General features: G+C 38.3%; 4 protein-coding genes across 4 annotated transcripts; all 4 read left to right on the top strand.

Annotated features, from left to right (window-relative positions):
- Positions 1 to 577: 577 nt before the first annotated feature.
- On the top strand, positions 578 to 1,516 carry LOC142204693 (olfactory receptor 6M1-like). The gene has a single exon (XM_075276037.1). The coding sequence runs from the start codon at positions 578 to 580 to the stop codon at positions 1,514 to 1,516; it is 939 nt and encodes a 312-aa protein (XP_075132138.1).
- A 1,465-nt stretch (positions 1,517 to 2,981) lies between these two features.
- Positions 2,982 to 9,454, top strand: LOC142204589 (olfactory receptor 6F1-like). Its single transcript, XM_075275930.1, has 3 exons — positions 2,982 to 3,084; positions 4,460 to 5,399; positions 9,334 to 9,454. Exons 1-3 carry the CDS (start codon positions 2,982 to 2,984, stop codon positions 9,452 to 9,454), a joined length of 1,164 nt encoding a protein of 387 aa, XP_075132031.1.
- A 492-nt stretch (positions 9,455 to 9,946) lies between these two features.
- LOC142204511 (olfactory receptor 6C65-like) lies at positions 9,947 to 14,395 on the top strand. Its single transcript, XM_075275857.1, has 3 exons — positions 9,947 to 10,054; positions 12,323 to 12,386; positions 13,566 to 14,395. Exons 1-3 carry the CDS (start codon positions 9,947 to 9,949, stop codon positions 14,393 to 14,395), a joined length of 1,002 nt encoding a protein of 333 aa, XP_075131958.1.
- Positions 14,396 to 21,471: 7,076 nt separating this feature from the next.
- Positions 21,472 to 22,386, top strand: LOC142204413 (olfactory receptor 6E1-like). Its single transcript, XM_075275758.1, has one exon. The coding sequence runs from the start codon at positions 21,472 to 21,474 to the stop codon at positions 22,384 to 22,386; it is 915 nt and encodes a 304-aa protein (XP_075131859.1).
- The last annotated feature ends 222 nt before the right edge of the window (positions 22,387 to 22,608 follow it).

The following is a 22,608-nucleotide window of genomic DNA, read 5'->3' as shown; positions in this document are numbered from 1 at the left end:
CTTAGAACTTTTTTCAACCCAAGTATGTAACTATGTGACTATAAAAGATGGTCAAAGGGATTTTAATTTAAAACAGGGAACTTGTTAGACAAAACTGTCAATTATATTTTTTCTGTTATTTCCCTACTAGCAATGCCTCTCTGTAGGATCATTAGACCACAGTGACATTTCATTGGTGTATTAGAGTAAAAATTGAGTAATTGAGAACAACGTTATAATTTTATTTATTTGCTGATATAGCACCAAAATATTCCACAGCAATTTACAGATATTGTCATAATTCACTGTCCCAATTAGTGCTCACAATCTATATTCCCTATCAGTATGTCTTTGATGGAAGGAAGGAAACCAGAGTACCTGGACGAAACTTGTCCAAACACGGGGAGAAAGTACAATGCATATGTCTTTTGGACAGAAGCCCTGATTATAGTGCTAGGTCGCTTACTTTGTTAACCCTTCTTTTAATAAAGTCAACCTTTATCTCTTCCAGTATGAGCCAAGGCTGTAGCGCTCTCTAATCTGAGTGCATGCTCCTGAGTTCTTGATATTCAAATTTTGCCAGTTGTGTATGAACAATATGGTCATATTGAACAATACAGATTGGTTTCAGTTAATGGAGTTTCACTATTCTTCTGTCTTACAAATGACACTTTTTTCTATTCTACTGAACACTTATGCCATCACCGTAATTGGAAATTTTCTCATCGTTTTCATCATTTCTACAAATAAACACTTACATACGCCAATGTATTTTTTCCTCATTAATTTGTCTATCTTAGATGTGTTGCTAACCACCACAATCACACCAAAGTTCCTTTCCCTCCTGGCAAATGGAAGCGGTACTATCAGTTATTCTGGCTGCATGATACAATGCTACAGTTACTTCCTCATGGGTGAAACTGAGATACTAATTCTAGCAGTCATGTCTTTTGACAGGTTTATGGCTATATGCAATCCTTTACGTTACATGACTGTATTGAGCCCCAGACTCTGTCTCTATCTCGCTTTGGGATCTTGGGCCTGTGCTTTTGTGGACACCATAGCCCCAACTGTTCTAGTCATCCATATTAGCTTCTGTGGCTCCAACAGAATTAACCATTTTTTTTGTGACGTAGATGAACTCTTAAAACTGGCCTGTACAGACACCCAATATCTAAATCTATTAAATTTCCTGCTTTCTGCTTTGATTGTGTTTGGGTCACTTATATTAATTATTGTATCTTATTTAAATATAATAATTGCGATAATTAAAATACCTTCTTCAGGTGGAAGATGGAAATCATTCACTACTTGTTCCTCTCATATTTTGGTTGTGTTCATATTCTATGTCGGCACAGTATTTATGAGCTTAAGATCTATTAAAAATTCCCGTGTAGATTTCAACAAGTTGGCTGTGCTCCTGAGCACAATAATCACCCCTCTCCTCAATCCATTCATCTACACTCTGAGGAATGAGCAGGTGAAAAACGCTATAAGGAACTTGTGGAAATATATTAAGAACAGGTCTGGGAAATAATTGCGTGACCCTAAAGCTACATTCACATGACAGTGAAAACTGGCCATGTAACGTCTGTTTTTGCAACAGACATCACACATGCACATTAGGTTGGGTTTTTGTTTTTGGTTGTCCTATATGGGGTTGTTCCCCTTTTATTATCAAATTTATTAAAGTTTAACACAAAAATTTTAATACGTTGATGGGTTGCGACTCACCTATCATTCCCCTAAAAAAACAGATATCACACAGCCGCATTAATTTCACTGCCATATTCACATGTTGTGTAGGTCATGTCCTATTTTTGGCCATTTTCATGGATCCTTCCATACACTGAAATGTTTGGGATATTTGTGAAAACAGGTGCCCCCCGGGTTTGAGACAGCAGTGAAAAATGAATGTTTTTCACTCCTAATTTAGGCTGAGATCCCATGTTAAGGAAACTCAGCTTTTTTGTTGAAGATTGTGCTGTGTTTTTTGAGCCAAAGCCAAGAATAGCTACAAAAGGAATGGAAAATGTAAAGGAAGTTCATATACTTCTACCTTCTGCTCAATCCACTCCTGGCTTTGGCGTAAAAAAAACACAGCAAAATCTGCAACAAAAAAAGCTGCATCAAATGAAAGTTTTACACAACTTTTGAGCGAATGTAGCCTAAAGTTAAAGCTTAATGTTACAGAAAAACAGCATTTTTTGTTTCAGATTTTGCTGTGACTATATTTCACATTCCTTTTGTAGCCACTATTTGCTGCAACTTTCGCTACTGCAGCAGAAATAACTCAGTCTATCCATATCTAGTAAAATTCCAGGAAAAAGCACTACAAAACAGGATGGACAGTCACAAGTTATCTGAGGTAAGGAGAAGCGAGTATGAGTGTTCTATTTTTCCACAACTTCCCTGGGCCTCTAATTATTAACATCTGAATAGATCCCATACTATACATATTTGTTATATTGAATTGTCAAATATTGTCTATTCATGAATCCTCAGATTTATAAAGTGCTGTGGAATATGTTGGCACTATGTAAATAAAGTTATAATTATTATAACATTTCCCTAGTGGGTTGTGAAAGACACATATTGTCCTTGTCCGTAATTCCTGCTCCCATAGGGAGCGTTCACACTACCGTCGGTGTCCGACATGTAGTGTCCGCTCCTAGTGTCCGCTCAAAATCTGTCACGGACACTAGGAGCGGACACTAGATGTGTCCGTGACACCTGCCATTCACTTGAATGGGCATCGGGTGCGTTCTTTTGCACTCCGTGCCCGTCCTTCCCTGTCCGCAAGAGAAGATGTCCGACTTCTCAAGCGGACAGAGGAACCCTGCATGCGTCCCATATCAGTAACGTGATATGGGACACATGGGGCCCTCTGGGACTTTAATGAATTTGTGAAAATTAAAATTCATAGAATTATACAGTGAAACCTGTATCTTTTCATACAATTTTACCCTATGCGAGACAGTGACTGTTAAAGTCCTGGAAGGATGCTATATCTCTCCCAGAGAATAACACAGGGCTGTAGCAAAAACCTCACCTGTGAGCTTAGCCATTTCTTGTTCTTCAGCAGGAAGGAACTTTCAAGCACAGGTGGGAGCTGGGCCTCATTACAAGCCTATAAAGCCTGACAAGGCCTCAGTCCTGGGCAGGTCCTGGGGGAGAGAAGAGATGCCGGGTCCTGTCTCTAAAAGCCTGTCCACTGGTGAGAGACCTGTGTGAACACAACCTCTGTTTTGTTTTGTTTTTTTCCGTGTGGCTGGAGCAAGCCTCATGTATAGATAGCATACTTGTGTTTAGTTAGTGGCTTTGTTTGTTGTTTTTGCCTGAAGTAAAGACCTGTTTAATTTTGCCAGTTTTGCCAAATAAACGTACAGGGTAAAACCTGTTTATACCGGATTTTTGTGTGCCTGCCTCTGACTGTCTGGGTCCGCTGCTGCTACCGCTGAGCCTGCTCCCCCACACCTAATAAAACACAAGAGAATATAACTGAATATAAATGGACTGAATTAAGGTTTGTTAACTATAATGTACTAAATATTGCTAAATGATAATACTTTAAAGGGGTTATCCGATTTTTTAACACTAATGGCTAATCCTTAGGATAAGCTATCAATATTAAATCTATGTGGGTCTGACACTTGGCACCCCTGCAGGTCATCGGTACCAAGACAGCGTAGTTTACAGTATTGTTTACATACCACAAGTCGCACAACACACTCACCGTACAAACTGTATCAGTTAGTTTAAATACTGCATTACTGCTTCTCTATAGAATTCAGTGCACTGCAGGACCTACACTCACTACTACAGTTTGTACAGCAAGTAACCAGCAGTGGCTCATTGTATATAAACAGTACCACAAACCACCTTGTGTCAGCACCGGTGACCTGCGGGGGTCCCAGTTGTCGGAACCCCTGTAGATCAAATATTGTTGACCTATCCTAAGGATAGGCCATCAACGTTAGAAACCGAATAACTCCTTTAAGCATTCTGGGGTTAGCACACTGTTTCCAAACTATAACCTATTGAATAGTTATTTACATTGAAAATCTTCTCTCCATTTTTACAGGCTTCTCTAGACACTGTCTCAGGTGATGAAGTCCCCAAGCACAGCATATCTTAAAGTTGCATCCTCAAATAGCATAATTGCCAGAAGAAACATTATAAATTCCCTCCGCCCTGATGAAATATACTGTATACTGTGTTGTCGTAGCATTTATATGTATTACTCTTTTGTAACCATAGCACATGAATAGAAGTTGAAATGTAAAGGTATTGTTTCATAGCTATAATATAACAGGTAACAAGTAGCTAAAAGTAAAGAAAAAATGTTTGCTTTTTTATTCTAACAGATAGATAGATAGATAGATAGATAGATAGATAGATAGATAGATATGAAATAGTTAGACAGATGGATTAATGTGCTTTTGTTAATAATTTAACCTTTGTATTTTATTTTGAGCAGATAAAATTAAAAGATCTAAAAATCTATTCCATTCTACAACTATGGTCTTATCTAACAATAGCGATGGTTTTCTCTTCATGGAATTTCACTATTCTCCAACTCTACAATTTACATTTTTTTCCATTCTTCTGCATGCCTACTCCATCACTGTGATTGGAAATTGTGTTATAATTTACATCATTTCTACAAACAGACACTTACATTTGCCAATGTATTTTTTCCTCATTAATTTGTCTATCTTAGATATATTGTTCACTACCACAATCACACCAAAGTTTCTTTCCCTTCTGGCAAATGGAAGCGGTGCTATCAGTTATTCTGGCTGCATGATACAATGCTACAGTTACTTCTTCTTGGGTGCTACTGAGATACTAATACTAACAGTCATGTCTTTTGACAGGTTTATGGCTATATGCTATCCTTTACGTTACATGACTATATTGAGCCCCAGACTCTGTCTCTATCTCGCTTTGGGATCTTGGGCCTGTGCCTTTGTGGACACCATAGCCCCAACTGTTCTAGTCATCCATCTTAGCTTCTGTGGCTCCAACAGAATTAACCATTTTTTTTGTGACGTAGATGAACTCTTAAAACTGGCCTGTACAGACACCCAATATCTAAATCTATTAAATTTTCTAGTTTCTGCTTTGATTGTGTTTGGGTCACTTATATTAATTATTGTATCTTATTTAAATATAATAATAGCAATATTAAAAATACCCTCTTCAGGTGGAAGATGGAAATCATTCACTACTTGTTCCTCTCATATTTTGGTTGTGTTCATATTCTATATCGGCACAGTATTTATGAGCTTAAGATCTATTAAAAGTTCCCGTATAAATTTTAACAAATTGTCTGTAATCCTGAGCACAATAATCACCCCTCTCCTCAATCCATTCATCTACACTCTGAGGAATGAGCAGGTGAAAAACGCTGTAAGGAACTTATGGAAATATATTGAGAACAGGTCTGGGAAATAATTGCATGAAAAGCAACAAAATAGCATGGAATGTGAACTATATATATTACAGATTTTTAATGTATAAATCTAATATTACTTTATGGGTTATGTATTCAGAGTACAAGTATACAGACTAAGTATAAAAAATATAGAAACTAAAGATATCCCAAGTGCTAAATACAGTATACTGCCATCACAGAGAAATATCAGTGAAAGCTTGTGTATATTATATGAATGTGACCAGACTTAACTGAACTCCAGTGTAGTTAATAGAGATGAGCGAGTAGTACTCGATCGAGTAGGTAATTGATCGAATATTACGGTATTCGAAATACTCATACTCGATCGAGTACCACTCGCTATTCGAATGTAAAAGTTCGATGCAGAACCAGCATTGATTGGCCGAATGCTATACAGTTGGCCAATCAACTCTGGTTCTTCTCCTACCTTTAGAAGTCTCCGTGCAGCTTCCCCACGGCGTCTTCTGGCTCTTCATTCACTCTGCCAGGCATCGGGCCTGGCAGAGCCAACTGTGCATGTCCGCTTGTAGTGCGGTCATGTGCAGTCGGCTCTGCCCAGGCCCGATGCCTGGCAGAGTGAATTCAGAGCCGGAAGATACCGCGGGGACGCTGCAAGGAGAGGACTTATTGGAGGATCCAGCCCGACCCTCACTCGTGGACTTGGTAAGTATAATTTGATAGAACGTTGCCTACCCCTGAAACGAGCATTTTCCCCCCATAGGCTATAATAGGGTTCGATATTCGATTCGAGTAGTCGAATATTGAGGGGCTACTCGAAACGAATATCGAACCTCGAACATTTTACTGTTCGCTCATCTCTAGTAGTTAACCATGAAACCATTTCAACACAGTATCACAGTATGTTAACAAGAGCCTTGAATTTCTAAAACTCACACCTTCCTTCTATTCCCCACAGAATTCATAAATCAGAAGGTGCATGAACGGTGCAATAACAAATCAAACATTTAGAAGGAAGAAGTTTTTTTCTTACTCTTTTTCTGACTTCCTTCTATGCTAAAAAGTGCCTGCATCTTTTAGTCTTGGGGGAATCTGTTAGAAAAGCATAGAGGAATCCCATTGCCATGATAAGTCACAAAACAGTGGGGAAGATGAAGATAAGACATGATATGGTGTGATATGGTGACATTACAGGAAGATGGTGGTGGCAGCTGCAATAGTAAGAATTCCACCCAACGTGAAGCCCCAACATGCTAAATGCCTAACTGGGGTAGATCTAAGGGACGCTATACCAAATGACAAATTGCGGGAAATCTGCAAGAAACATGAAATAGCTTCAACCAGCAGGGTTCCCAAACAGCAGTTTATGTCTACATGTATAACATTTTTGTACCCAGGATAATTTTAGGACTGCATGCCGATGACAGAAATTGGGCACAACCTATTGGTCACTGAAATGGCATATTTCTTCAAAAAAATTTAATTTCACTTTGCAGATTTATTATTAGGAAGCACTCTAAGGCTGGGTTCACACTACCATTGTTAATGTCCATTGCTGTCATCCGTCATAGGATTACAGCAACGAACGGACAAAAGACTGAGTCTGAGTCAGTTCCCATTGACACTAATGTAAACAACATGGTGGACGCTGTCTTCTTGTTTACTTTTGTAATGAAAGAAAAAGTCATGCATCTAGGGGCAACACGGTGGCTCAGTGGTTAGCACTGCAACCTGGCAGTACTGGATTTCCTCCCATTCTACAAAGACATACTGATAGGAAAAAAAAAAAGTACATTGTGATTATCCTATTTATTGTCAGGAGGGAGGTGTTAGATGGAAGCAAGCAAGGGATGTGATTCTGACCTCTTACACTGTACACCTCTGATTAGATCTCTGAATCACACCCCCTGTCTGACACTGCCCTTCTGACATTACAGAGATTAAATAGCACATCAGGCGCCAAAATTAACTGAACTTGTTGCTTGGGAACTGTGATGCTAGAAAGAAAATTCCAACTGTGCCGGAATTAGTTGAGGAGCAGCTATTATTTTGTATGTAGGGTGTGGTAGTACCATGAAGTCATATTGGACAAAAATGGATCCCCCGCCAACGAAAGAAAATATTAAAACGTAGCTTTTATTAACTCATAAATAAAAGTAGGACATGTCCCTATAGTGCATTAAAAAGTGAGAAAAGGACCTCCAACAAACAATATCCTGGTCCCAATTCTAAGGTCTACTAGTGCAGGTATTCTTAACACAAACAACTCCCCACAAACCCCGTTCCCATGTTCCCTATTCCGGTCACTGTTGGGGAGCAGCTATTAACATAATTGGTGGAAGTGGTGAAAGGTTCTGTTTAAGGGATTAAAGACTTTTTAGGGCTTCAGTGGGTTTTTGATATTGTTATATTATCCTCAGGATAGGAGATCAATATTAGATGAGTATACATATCATCAATCACCCGTAGCCTCAGTAGCCTCTGTTGCCAGCACCCAACAGTGCATACTGGACACTGTGCAGTGGCAGGTTTGGGTTACTCCAGCTGGGTTACTAAGTTCAGAGGTAATTGTATATACAAACATGTAATTTAATTAATACTGTACACAAATTCACCTTCATGCAATGTTGCACCAGTGTTATAAAATAAATAGCAAAAAACGAATCTAATTCATGTCTAAAATGTACTCTCAGAAAAAAAATGTGCATGGTGAATAAAAAATGTCAACCAATTTTTGTGTGCAAATTCAATTGGAGATGATATAGGTATAGCATTATTAGTACCCCTATACAAACCATAACCCTAATTAATAATGCTAACGTACATTACTGTAAGTGATGGGATAACTGTGGCTGCAATTAAATGGGCAGAATATAGTTGCCTTATTGCTACTGAATAATGGACGTAACAACCATACCTCCTACAATTCATCAGAATTGGAGTTAGAGCACCATAACGCCGGTTGTAGTGAACCACAGGAGGTGGACTGGAGGAGTTTGCTTGAGTCTCTGGCCTACCATTGACAAATACTAATCCCATCCTTTGGTTGCATCCATTGGGTTGTGGCACGAGGGCGCTGCCATTTGATTCTAGATGTGCAAAACAGCAGTGACCCAGTGGCTATTTCAACCACAGGGTTAAGAAGTAGAGATGAGCGAACACTGTTCGGATCAGCCGTTCTGAACAGCACGCTCCCATAGAAATGAATGGAAGCACCTGGCACGGCGTGCCAGGTGCTTCCATTCATTTCTATGGGAGCGTGCTGTTCGGAACGGCTGATCCGAACAGTTTTCGCTCATCTCTATTAAGAAGCAATCATTTATTGTTGTCAAGGTCACTTTGAAAAATATAAAATGTTGTCTAAATATCAGCTTATTAATTCATTGTAAATAGCAATCAAAAAAATTGACATGTAGAAGACATCCAATTTAACCCCTTACTGATCTCACCATACTATTACATCACACTGAGCATATAATTAATAGTATAGCTAATAGTAACTTTATAGGTGCTGTAATACCGTACTGCGACATTACTCCCCAAACTCGGCTGTGTTGCACAGTCAAGGCCCAGGACAGAGTCGAAAAGTACACTGGTTTCAGCAGATTAACTAGATGATCAATAGTGGGGTCTGTTACACATAAGAAATCGATGTGTGATGTATTGCAATACACTGTGTTGCAGTACATTGCACTGAGGATCAAAGCTCCCAGGTTCAAGTCCCCTTGGGACAGTAAAAAGTATTTAAATTTTTTTCCAAAAGCTTAAGATAAAATAAAGTATAAAAAAATAAGCAGAAAAAAAACACCTTTACATTTACAAACACATAACATAAACCAAAAAAATAAACAAACATGTTAGGTATTCCCAAGTGTGTATGGGCCAAAAAATAAAAAGTGATCAAAAAGTCATACATACCAAACTTTGTTACCAGTAAAAAATACAACTTGCCCTAAAACTGGGGAAGGAAAATATGAAACAAGTCACCAACCAATAACATACAAACTTCCCTGCATTGTTAAGGCGTTAATAGTATGGCAGATATTGGGACTGTAAACATGACACCCGTCAGGAGCTGAGCAAGTGCCATAGCCGCCAACATTGTTATTCTAGTTGCCGGGTCTTTTTCCATTTAGATGTGACCAACATATCTGAAGAGCACTAGTGAGTGGACACGGCCATGTTCTCTCAGATTGCCATCCCCTGAAATGACATCTGGGGGTGCTAGTCTGTTTACATGACAGCCAAATGAGTGCTCCCAGGCCTATCATTACTGTGCTTCTATTACAGGATGTAATATGAGTTTTCAATGTACTGCAATATATTGGTAATTCAGTATATTGTATTAGTCATTAGACCCCTAGTGTTCAAGTCAACTAGGGGTTCTAAAAAAATGTAGTTTTAAAAAAATATTAAAGAAGAATAGAAATGCAAAATTTCAAATCACTCCTTTTCCCTAGATTACAAAGAGAAATAAACAAAAACATACGTTAACACATTAAGTATATTTTTCTCCAAAAAAACCTCTAGAGTGGGAAAAAGATGAAAATGGCCATTTTGCCTCCCAAAACATTGACTGCAAAATTGAATAAAAAACATCAAAACATCAACCACCAAATAGGTGTCAATAACAACTACTACTTCCCAGCAAAAAAGGTACCCAGTTCTGTATGCAAAAATATATATTAAAAAAAAAAAAAAAAAACACAATATGGGTGTCAGGCTGCAACTCAAAGAAATAGTTTTTTGGGGGGAGATATTTTTAAAAAAGTACAAATACATAATAAAATCTAAATAAATTTTGGTATCTACTTGAAAAGGACAGATACCCGACACCCCATTATATTCAATGTGGTCTTTAGGAATCTGTGTGTTACCACTATTTATCAGTCCGCCTCTCCATTGTTTTGGTCCTCCTATGGAGATACAATGCTAGTGCGAGTCAAGCATAATGTCATCAATGCAACACAGTGAACTGAACTAGATTATTCTAATACCATCTTATTCTCATTTTTTTTCCAACTTCCTGGTACATTATATGGAACTTTAATAATACTCTTATGAAGTATAATTTTTTTTCCACAAAAAGCCCTCATATGGCTCCATGGAAAAACTGAAAAACAAAAAAAACTAAGATTTGTAGAAGGTGGGAAGTATAAAACAAAATGGCAAAAATGAAAACTGGCTAATAAGGGCTAATATAACATTTCTTACATCTAAAACTCCCAATACAATTCTCCTAAAGTTCATTCCCTTTGGAATTCACATAAAATATCCAAAGGGAATCATTTGCAGATGTGAACATCCCCAGGTGTTATAAAATATTACTCCTCAGGTGATATATTAAAACTATATAAATATACCTATCATTCATAGTTACAAAGATCTGATACTATAAGGTTACTGAAAGCCCAGACAGTATATTAAAGATATAACGTTTATATCATGAAATATCTTCAAAAGACCACCACCGATGGCCATTCATCAAACCTTTATGGAGAATTATGCTCTTTTTTTATTTCGCCTCTAGTGAGCTCCGAGTATTGTTGGTTTATATAAATATCTGTTTTTAATTATTGTTATATTCATTTTACTCTGTCTTTGAAATGAACAGAAAATGTCACCAACAGGATCACCAACATATTCAATGGAAGAAAAAAAAAACATCAACAACATCCAATTCCACATGAATTAAAGTAGTGACTGAAGCATAGAACTTTTTCCAGTTTTTCAAGTTGCCTTACTGAAATAAATTTTCATTTTTTTTTACAATACAGACTGTAAGATCAAGCAATTGTCCAAAATATTTTTTTAAATAACACTACATCTTCAGTTTATATACTAGTCACTGAGAGCGGGACAGGATCCAACTAAAAGGATGCAGCTTATGAGAAGGGCAGGGGCTGTGGGGGTCACTTCAAATGAGGTATCTCAGGATGTATGCCACCCAAAATCATGTGTAGACAATGTGTATTCAGCCTCTGTTCCGCTCATAATCATCATTTTAGCTAGACTCAGTCCTGCTGCCAGCCATTGGAAGTAATAGTAATAATCAACCAATGGTAATGGTTGGTAATTTTCCTCTCTCTACCGTAGCTGCCTTCCCAGCACCTGCTATCTTTCACAGAAGAAGGGGCAGCTAAACATCAGTGGTGGTAGTATTGTCCTAATACAGTAACAAAGAAGCTTTAGGATGATGGGGAACATCCCCTCTCATGAACATAAATGAGTGATAGACACACATCTCTGGGGGGGGGGGGGGGGGCTGTCTTCTATCTTTCCTCTCTGACACCTGGAGAAGATGTTGTGACCATCCCACAAGAGTCCTACAACTAGACGAACAAGCTTGAACCAAGCTGGAACTACAAGATATCCAGATTAAGGGAGACTATGAGCTTCTCCCATGATGTAAGCCAATAAGACATAGACTGGTATTTCTGTTATTCTGGAAGTTTTCCCTGTAACTATCTTTTCTTGAAGCCTTTAATGAATTTCCATGTTTTTATAAGAAGCCGAGTTCTCCAATAATGTTATCTTATGGGTCAACATGTGAGTAAGGATTTCACCAAATATTCTATATTTTACAATCACTCATCCATAGACACTAACCTTCAGTGCACAGACATTATATACAGCTCTCTGCTACCAACAGAAATGAAAGCCATAACTAGAGAAGCAGGAAAATAGTCCAATGAGATGATTTATGGTTCAACATTTGTGAAATCATATGCAAATGGGAAAAACAGTTTGAAAACTCAGTTACGTTTCAACTGATATCCAATTTGAACAGAGGACCAATATAGTTTACAATATACGGATGGATCCAAAAAATTTAGCATTTGTATCTGTCCTTATTCTCTTCAATGATAAAATAAAAAAGAAGGTCCAGTCTACCAGCTTTTTTTTCTTTTTCTGATGGATCAGAACAAAGGACTCTCATTGATGAACGTAAGCAAAACTCTTCTTCAAGAGAGATCTCGATTTATAGGTAATTCTTTTGAAGAACTATTAATAAGTTATAATGATCATTCTTCATAGGCCATTCTCATCATGTTAATGATGATATAATGCAGCGGTTGTCAACCTGAGGGTCGCACCCCGGCAGGGGTCGAACGACCAAAACACAGGGGTCGCCTAAAGCCATCGGAAAATACATATTTCCAATGGCTTTAGCCCAGGGGTCCTCAAACTACAGCTTGCGGGCCACATTTATCCGGCCCGCCGCATGTGGCCTGCGCACAGTCGCCTGAATCGCTCACTAACAGGGAATCCAATTCCCCATTAGTGAGAAGATCGCTGCTTTCAGTGGTATGTGCATTTTCACATACCACTGAAAGCTGTCAGTTTAGGCCTCCCAACCGCGGCCTACACTGACTACAGAGAGTGACCTCTGCCCCCGACGCAGGCGCGATAACGTCATCGCTCCTGCAGTCTGAAGGAGGAGGAAGCGCCATGGCGGCTCTTCATGGGTAAGTATAATAGAGTGTGTGTAATTGTACTGAGGAGCATATAATACAATGTGTGTGAGGGGGTACTGATGAGCATATAATACAGTGGGGGGGTACTGATGAGCAAATAATAAAGTGGGGGGTACTGAGGAGCATATAATAGTGTGGGGTTGGGGAGGCCGTATTTGAGGTGCATATAATACAGTGGGCTGGGGGGCATACTGAGGAGCATATAATACTGTGGGGTGGGGGGTGTACTGAGGAGCATATAATACTGTGGGGTGGGGGGTGTACTGAGGAGCATATAATACAGTGGGGTGGGTGGCGTATGGAGGAGTATATAATACAGTGGGGGGATACTGAGGAGCATATAATACAGTGGGGGAGTACTGAGGCACTGTGTGTGTGGGGGGGGGCATACTAAGAAATAAAATTATTTTTTGGTTTGGGGTCACCGCAACATGAGGAACTGTATTGCGGGGTCACGGCATTAGAAAGGTTGAGAACCACTGATATAATGGCTTCTGTATCTCATTACGTGTTTCATTTCTCAGGTATACATCATCATTTCCTGTTACGGCTCGTCTTCAGGAGTATATAACAATAACCATTATAAAACCAAAACAGTATGAGAATGTTTAATACTACTCGAACTTTTCTTCTGATAGAATTACATTACTCTAGGTATCTTCAGAACTTCATTTTCTCGCTCCTTCTAGTCTCCTACTTGATCACTTTGGCTGGAAATATTCTCATAGTCACTCTTACCTTGAAACATCAGAGTCTCCATACTCCTATGTATTTCTTTCTTTCTAACTTGTCCATCGTAGAAATATGTGTTACTACAACAGTCACACCAAAGTTTCTGTCTGTTGTTGCATCTGGAAACCGTGTAATCTCCTATTGGGGTTGCCTTTTACAGTGTTATTTCTATTTTGTCTTAGCTTCAGTTGACTTCTTTCTTTTAGCAATAATGTCTTTCGATAGGTATGTGGCAATATGTCACCCTTTACATTATATTACTGTGATGAACCACAGATTATGTCTGTACCTTGCTGCAGGTTCCTGGTTGTGCGGCTTTGCCGAGACATTACTGCCTACTATTCTTTTTTTCAACCTACGGTTTTGTGGTTCTAATGTTATCGAACACTTTTTTTGTGATATTGATCCGATTTTAAAACTTGTCTGTGAAGACATTAGCCTTCTAAATTTTCTAAATCTAATGGCCTCATCTTTTACTGTTCTTGGGTCACTTACATGCATCATAGTGTCATATACATTTATTATCTTAGCCATTTTTAAAATCCGGTCTGGCGGACAGCGATGGAAGACTTTCTCAACCTGTTCTTCCCACCTTATCCTTGTTTTCATATTCTATTCAGGCTCTGTTATCATGTGTTTGCGTTTCATTAACGGATCTACCATAGACTTCAACAAAGCAGCAGTTGTTCTGAACACCATAATAACACCAATGCTGAACCCATTTATCTATACATTGAGAAACACCCAAGTAAAATCTGTCATACGAGGAGATTTTGGCCAGAGTTAGAATTATTTTTATCTTCTGGCTGTGTGTTTGTATAGAAATAATTATATATAATTGTATTGTGCAACAAGTAGTAAACTATGTGAGCATGGTACATTTTATATCACAATTATATTTATATACAGTATAACACATTTACCTTTTGGAGAATGGCAGTATTGTTGTGTTGGATTGGTGAATGACCTTTATGGACCAAAATTACACAACAGCAATGTGAAGGATACCAAATTTTGATAATTACAGCTAGAGGTATAATAATCTCCATTTTTACATTGTATTTAGTATTTGAAGGCTTTGTACCATAAATGTGCCTAACCTTTTAACAAACTTTGCATAGCTCAATAGTACACTGTGTACATTAACAGTAAAACTATATATGGCAATGATATCACTTATCTTTTGCAATTTATATAGTGACTGGTAGTAGGCTTTCTCTGGTGTCTTTTGAGTAAAGGATAGTAGATTGTTGAAGTGTTTACTAGTTTCCATGTTAGTTGGATGGCCACCCTGTATAGTGGTAATTGAGGATAAATGCCACTACTACAGGATTTGGTTCAGTGGTTGACTAGTGATCCATGCCTGTTAGGTAGACGATAGTGCCTTGTCCAGTAGCTAACCTATGAGTAGCTTGGGCCTTGTATGTAGTAGGCACTGTAAGTAGCTTAGGCCTTGGGTGTCTTAGGTCCTGTGAGTTTGGGCCTTATGAATCTTAGCTGTTATGTATAGCTTAGGCCTTGTTAGACTTGGACAATATGAATAACTGGTGTGAGTCTGTTCTGTTGTTTACAGATGTAAATGTGCTCTTGATGTGACTATGTGTTGGCATGAGCAAGGGATTGCTCCTATGACACCAAGTGTGTATATAGTTCTCTATACAGCTGTAGGGTAGAACCTTGGTTGGTAGGACCAGTGTAGCATAAGGTTAGTGATGCATACTTGGATTTGTAAATTGTAAATGTGTTAGATGGAGAGCTCCTACAGGTGGATGATCTACAGATGATGATAACCCCACAACATGATCAAGATATGACTGGGACACATTTGAAAAAGGCATCTGAAGGGTTAATGACCATGATCAGTGCAGGCTCTACTGCCAGGTCTCTGCTATATAACAAAAGAGCAACACAACTCCTAATTGGCCACCATGTTTAAAAACCCAACAACTGTCTTAATAGTACAATGGATTTGGGAAAGGGTTAGATACCGCAGTCATGTTTGACCATGGCATCTAAGAGATTAAAACCCCAATAGGAACTCAGCTCCAACTGGGAATGATGGAGCTGGTGTTAGCTGTCAGTTACAGTAAGTAATACAGTAAGTAAATACTAAGTCCTGTGAGTGGAAATATCAATTAACCTATATGGTAAACTTCATATACAAAAGAGGAAAAAAAAACACTGGAAGAAATTATTTTTTTTGCCATCTTTCCTTACAAAATATGCTATAACAAATTATCAAAAAGTCATATGTACCCCAAAACAGTGCCTATAAAAAGCACAGGTTGTCCTGCAAAAAATAAGCCTTTATCAAAGTCAACAACTGTCAACTGAAAAAAAAAAGTGTTACAAATCTAAGAAGATGGCAATACAAAAATAATAGATTTATGTCCCCAGATGGGTTTTTGTTCTGCAAAATTAGTAATGCATACAAAAACAATATAAATTAGGTATCGATGTAATCGTACTGACCCACATAATAAAGGCAACCTGTATATTTTTTTTAATCCACCAAAAACAATTAATAAAATTTATTCAAAAAGATAAGATCCATTAATAGTCCCACTATGGGGAAATTCACTGTGTTAAAGCAGCATAGATAATACAATAATAATTACGAAAAACACATACAGAGTTCAGAATAGAAGATAAAAATATAGTAGCAGTCATAACAAAAATAAAAAGAAAAGCTTCAGGATCATTTATTTCTCTGTGCGGAGTGCTCTACGCTTAGCCCAGTGTTGGTCGTGCAGCTTAACTGCAGCAGGGAGGAAAGACTTCTGATAGTGCTCCTTCTCACACTTTGGGTGAAGAGGTTGGTCACTGAGAGAGTACTTTCATGTGCTGTCACGGTCTCATACATGGGATAGGAGTTATTCTCCATCATGGCGCCATCTTGATGACCATTATAGGCATTACAAATTACTTTACAAAATGCATCTCATCCTCCTTTACGGAGCTTTTTCTCCTTTATCCTATTGTGAAAATGAAATATTTGGGTCTAAGTCAACGGTTTATTGGAAAAAAATAATTTTTAATTTTCATGTCCCAATGTTAATAAAATCTGTGAAACAGCTGTAGGGTGAATATGCTCACTATACCCCTTGATATGTTCTGTAAGGGGTGTAGTTCCAAAACAGGGTCACTTTGTTTTTTGTTTTATCGTATTGGTACTCTAAGGGCTCTGCTGTGTTCATGAGCAATTGCTTAACAAACTGTGAGGTGATTTTTCTTCTTTAATCCCTTGTGAAATTAAAAACTTTGGGAATAAAGTGATGTTTTAGTAATTTTTCATTTACACATCCTAATGTTATTAAAATTGTGCCAAAACATCAGTTTACATCCACATGTGGGGTATTTCTGTGCTCGGCAGAAATTATACCACAAACTGTGTGATGTAACTTCTCCTTTGAAGGGATTCAATCATTAAAACTGAATTTTTTTCTCCCTAAGACATAGGAATAGCCTTAAGAAAGGCTATTTATTAGAGATGAGCGAGTACTGTTCGGATCAGCAGATCCGAACAGCACGCACACATTGAAATGAATGGAAGCACCTGGTACTTCCGCTTTGACGCCGGCCGCTTAACCCCCCACGTGCCGGCTACGTCCATTCATTTCAATGCGTGCGTGCTGTTCGAATCTGCTGATCCGAACAGTACTTGCTCATCTCTACTATTTATGTCTTCTCCGCTCCTCAGTTCCGCAGATATCCTGGTTTTCATCAGTATGTAAATGAGTTTTCTCGCGGCACTGGGGGTGGTCCCCTGCGCTCAAACAGCAACAACATCCCCAGAGCTGCATGAAAACTCTCCAACGACGCCCTCTTCTTCCTCTGGAATGCCCTCTCCATGACGTATTCTTCGGATGGCTTCTCCTGGCCTTAGATGGCACACATGCAAGCATTTTCCATGCATAGACTCTGTGTACTAACGGCTCCAGATTGTCTGGTAGACGCAAGCCAGTGGATAATGCATCCCTGCCATATTTGGAATTCCTTGGTATTGTGTATAACAAGGATCTCATCCTCCACCTCACCTGTGGATTCAATTGGGGTTGGTTGCCATCCCATAACCAACCCTACTGGTTTCACTACAGGAGCGCGGCCGTCTTGATATTTTTTTCCTTCCTGTGGTCATTGGGCACCTGGTGACACATCCTGTCTAGGTGAAATAGCTTAAACAGCAGTAATTAAATGTTTTCTCTTTAGTTTTTATTCAAGCTCCCTTTATCTAGAATAATATTTTGTCTAAATATCAGAAACCATTCACTGTAACAAATGCACAATAGTAAGGGGAATCTAGATGGAAATACTCTTTTACATTAATAGACATATCAGTCTTTCATATCAATTCTTCTACACCAAGAACTCCCTACACAATTATGTTTAGAGTTCAATGCAGACAGAATTAACATGAGACCTAAAAGTCCATGAGGAATCCTTTGTCGACGTGACCATCCCCAGTTGTTATAAATTATTGCTCCTTGGGCGATATACTAAAGGTATATAAATACACTCATCATTCACACTTACAAAATAATAGATGTTAGAAGGTTGTAAAGGACACAAACAACTTATCGAGGATATATATATATATATATATATATATATATATATATATATATACTGTATAGGGCCTCTTTCAATTACCTCTCTTTTATTCATGGTGGGATTTGGATATGGTGGGCCTACATGAACATCTGTTTTTTTTATATATGTTATGAATAGAGTTATAATCGTTTATATCCAGTCTATTGGGTGAACAGAAAAAAAAACATGCCAACAGAATCACCAGAATGTGTATTGGAAGAGGAAAACAAAGTCAGAACAAGTGTGATGACCCTAGAGAAGGCTCCCTCTAATCCAATGTGCATAAAGAAGGTGAGAAAATAAAGATGGAAAAAAATAGGAAGTAAAAAAATTACAAATGTTAAAGGGAGTCTGTCAGACGTAAATTTGTTATAAACCTGTTGTTATAAACCCATTACAGAAGCAGATTCGTTTGATGTTAGTCTATTGATTAGATTTTATTTATTTTTTCCTAAATGGGATGGAAAAAAAAAAAATTATCATTGCTTTTTACAATGTACATTTTGCGCTGCATACCATGCAACATAAGTACAGTGTCAACTTTATTCTACTGGTTTGGGTCAGTATTACTTTACTACTACTTTGTTACTACTGCAACAATACCAAATTTATAAAATGTTGTACTATTATTGCACAATGAAACCACAATAAAATCTTTTGTTTTAGTGTAGCCATTAGAGATGAGCGAGTACTGTTCGGATCAGCCGATCCGAACAGCAGGCTCGCATAGAAATGAATGGACGTAGCCGACACACGGGGGGTTAAGCGGCCGGCCGCCGTCAAAGCGGAAGTACCAGGTGCATCCATTCATTTCTATGGAGCGTGCTGTTTGGATCGGCTGATCCGAACAGTACTCACTCATCTCTAGTAGCCATATTCTACCAGTCGTAACTTTATAAGTGTATAACATTCACTGTGTGGGATAAATAACAAGGCATTTTTATAGTATGCTTTATTACATAAATATCAAAATGGCTATTTTTTTATTTCTTTTATTTATTATATATTTTTATAATATTTAATCAATATATTTTTTTCTCAAGTTAAATATATTGTAAAGGGAAAAGGGTTAGTTCTGTATGCAGCTGTTATTCCTGACTCCATAATAAATGTGTATGTTAAGTTCGGCCAAGGGTACATGATTCTTTCAATAGGGAAATAGCAGTTCATGTCCGATGAAATAAAAGATCAGGCATGTTGAAATTTAGCAAGCTCTGCCTCACCTTCAATTATATTTTGTAGATATGCTGATACCTTTTGCTTTGATTACTGCTTTGCACACTCTTGGCATTCTCTTGATGAGCTTCAAGAGGTAGTCACCTGAAATGGTCTTTTAACAGTCTTGAAGGAGTTCCCAGAGATGCTTAGCACTTGTTAGCCCTTTTGCCTTCTCTCTGCAGTCCAGCTCACCCCAAACCATCTTGATTGGGTTCAGGTCTGGTGACTGTGGAGGCCAGGTCATCTGGCATGGCACCCCATCACTCTCCTTCTTGGTCAAATAGCTCTTACACAGCCTAGAGGTGTGTTTGGGGTCAGCAAAGCACCCCCACACCATCACACCTCCTCCTCCATGCTTCACGGTGGGAATCAGGCATGTAAAGTCCATCCGTTCACCTTTTCCGCGTCGCACAAAGACACGGTGGTTGGAAACAAAGATCTCAAATTTGGACTCATCAGACCAAAGCACAGATTTCCACTGGTCTAATGTCCATTCCTTGTGTTCTTTAGCCCAAACAAGTCTCTTCTGCTTGTTGCCTGTCCTTAGCAGTGGTTTTCTAGCAGCTATTTTACCATGAAGGCCTGCTGCACAAAGTCTCCTCTTAACAGTTGTTGTAGAGATGTGTCTGCTGCTAGAACTCTGCGTGGCATTGACCTGGTCTCTAATCTGAGCTGCTGTTATCCTGCAATTTCAGAGGCTGGTGACTCGTATGAACTTATCCTCTGCAGCAGAGGTGACTCTTGGTCTTCCTTTCCTGGGGCAGTCCTCATGTGAGCCAGTTTCTTTGTAGTGCTTGATGGTTTTTGCAACTGCACTTGGGGACACTTTCAAAGTTTGCCCAATTTTTTGGACTGACTGACCTTCATATCATAAAGTAATGATGGCCAATCATTTTTCTTTACTTAGCTGATTATTTCTTGCCATAATTCAAATTCTAATAGTATATTCAGTAGGACTATCAGCTGTGTATCCACCTGACTTTTGCACAACACAACTGATGGTCCCAACTCCATTTATAAGGTAAGAAATCCCACTTATTAAACCTGACAGGGCACACCTGTGAAGTGAAAACCATTTCCGGTGACTACCTCTTGAAGCTCATCAAGAGAATGCCAAGAGTGTGCAAAGCAGGAATCAAAGAAAAAGGTGGCTACTTTGAAGAACAGAGAATATAAGACAGATTTTCAGTTGTTTCACACTTTTTTGTTAAGTATATAATTACACATGTGATAATTCATAGTTAAATCATAGTTTTGATGCCTTCAGTGTGAATCTACAATTCATAGTCATGAAAATACAGAAAACTCTTTGAATGAGAAGGTGTGTCCAAACTTTTGGTCTGTACTGTATATATATATATATATATATATATATATATATATATATATATATATATATATGGGCTAAACATGAACCCCTATATTTTTAAGACGCTAGTAATGAACCTGTCTGCTAGTTCTGCATTGATGGGTCATTTAAGGAACCAAGCAATTCTGCCATATGGATGGGCCAAATCTGGCAGATGTGAGAAGTTGGTGAACATTTACAAAGAAGTACATGAGTCTTCATCTATGCCCCTCCCTGTTCACAGCTCTGGACATTTCCATATCAGATCCTTTGTACTCTTTGGCTCCATTATACTCTCATATTAGATACTTCACTCCTATAGTCCTCTATATCAGTAGCTTTACTAACAAAATTCTCCTAGCATGTTTTATATCAAACACTTCAATCCCTGTACACCCACCATATCAACCGCACTACTGTGCACCCATAATATCATACCTTTCAGTCCCAGTATACCCCTAATGTGAGATTATTCCCATGAAGCATCTTTCACTACCCTCTCATATTCTTCCTTCATTTTGGCCTCACTGTTACCAATGCCCCAAGTTAATTCTTCTTCTCATGTTTACACCTTAGTTACTGATGATATAATGGCTTCTGTATCTCATTACATGTTTCATGTTTCAGGTATACATCATCATTTCCTGTTACGGCTCGTCTTCTGGAGAATATAGCAATAACCATTATAAAACGAAACCTATATGAGAATGTTTAATACTACTCGGACTTTTCTTCTGATAGAATTACATTACTCTAGGTATCTTCAGAACTTCATTTTCTCGCTCCTTCTAGTCTCCTACTTGATCACTTTGGCTGGAAATATTCTCATAGTCACGCTTACCTTGAAACATCAGCGTCTCCATACTCCTATGTATTTCTTTCTTTCTAACTTGTCCATCGTAGAAATATGTGTTACTTCAACAGTCACACCAAAGTTTCTGTCTGTAGTTGCATCTGGAAACCGTGTAATCTCCTATTGGGGTTGCATTTTACAGTGTTATTTCTATTTTGTCCTAGGTTCCGTTGACTTCTTTCTTTTAGCTGTTATGTCTTTCGATAGGTATGTGGCAATATGTCAACCTTTACATTATATTACTGTGATGAACCACAGATTATGTCTGTACCTTGCTGCAGGTTCCTGGTTGTGCGGCTTTGCCGAGACGTTACTGCCTACAATTCTTTTTTTCAACCTACGGTTTTGTGGTTCTAATGTTATCGAACACTTTTTTTGTGACATTGATCCAATTTTAAAGCTTGTCTGTGAAGACATTAGCCTTATAAATCATCTAAATCTAATGGCCTCATCTTTTACCATACTTGGATCACTTACATGCATCATAGTGTCATATACATTTATTATCGTAGCCATTTTTAAAATCCGGTCTGGCGGACAGCGATGGAAGACTTTCTCAACCTGTTCTTCCCACCTTATCCTTGTTTTCTTATTCTATTCAGGCTCTGTCATCATGTGTTTGCGTTTCATTAACGGATTTACCATAGACTTCAACATAGCAGCAGTAGTTCTGAACACCATAATAACACCAATGCTAAACCCATTTATCTATACATTGAGAAACAGCCAAGTAAGACAAGCCATACAGGAAGTTATTGGCTGGAGCTAGAATTATTTTTATCTACTGACAGATTTTCAGATTTTCTGGTACCCTAAAAAATGTATAGAAATTGCAACTAAATATAGCAGGGGTTCTATAACCAGACAACTACAGAAAGTGGCAGTTTTTGGGAAAAAGTATATTAGGTTGTTCATAGAACCATAGACCTTTCTTTTAGGCAATAATTTTACATTTCTCATCCTATGTTCTGGAATTCCAAACTTACGAATG

The sequence above is a fragment of the Leptodactylus fuscus genome, chromosome 1 (assembly GCF_031893055.1).
Source record: "Leptodactylus fuscus isolate aLepFus1 chromosome 1, aLepFus1.hap2, whole genome shotgun sequence".
In the NCBI taxonomy this organism is placed as follows: Eukaryota; Metazoa; Chordata; class Amphibia; order Anura; family Leptodactylidae; genus Leptodactylus; species Leptodactylus fuscus.
This window is presented reverse-complemented; position numbering and strand designations above follow the sequence as displayed.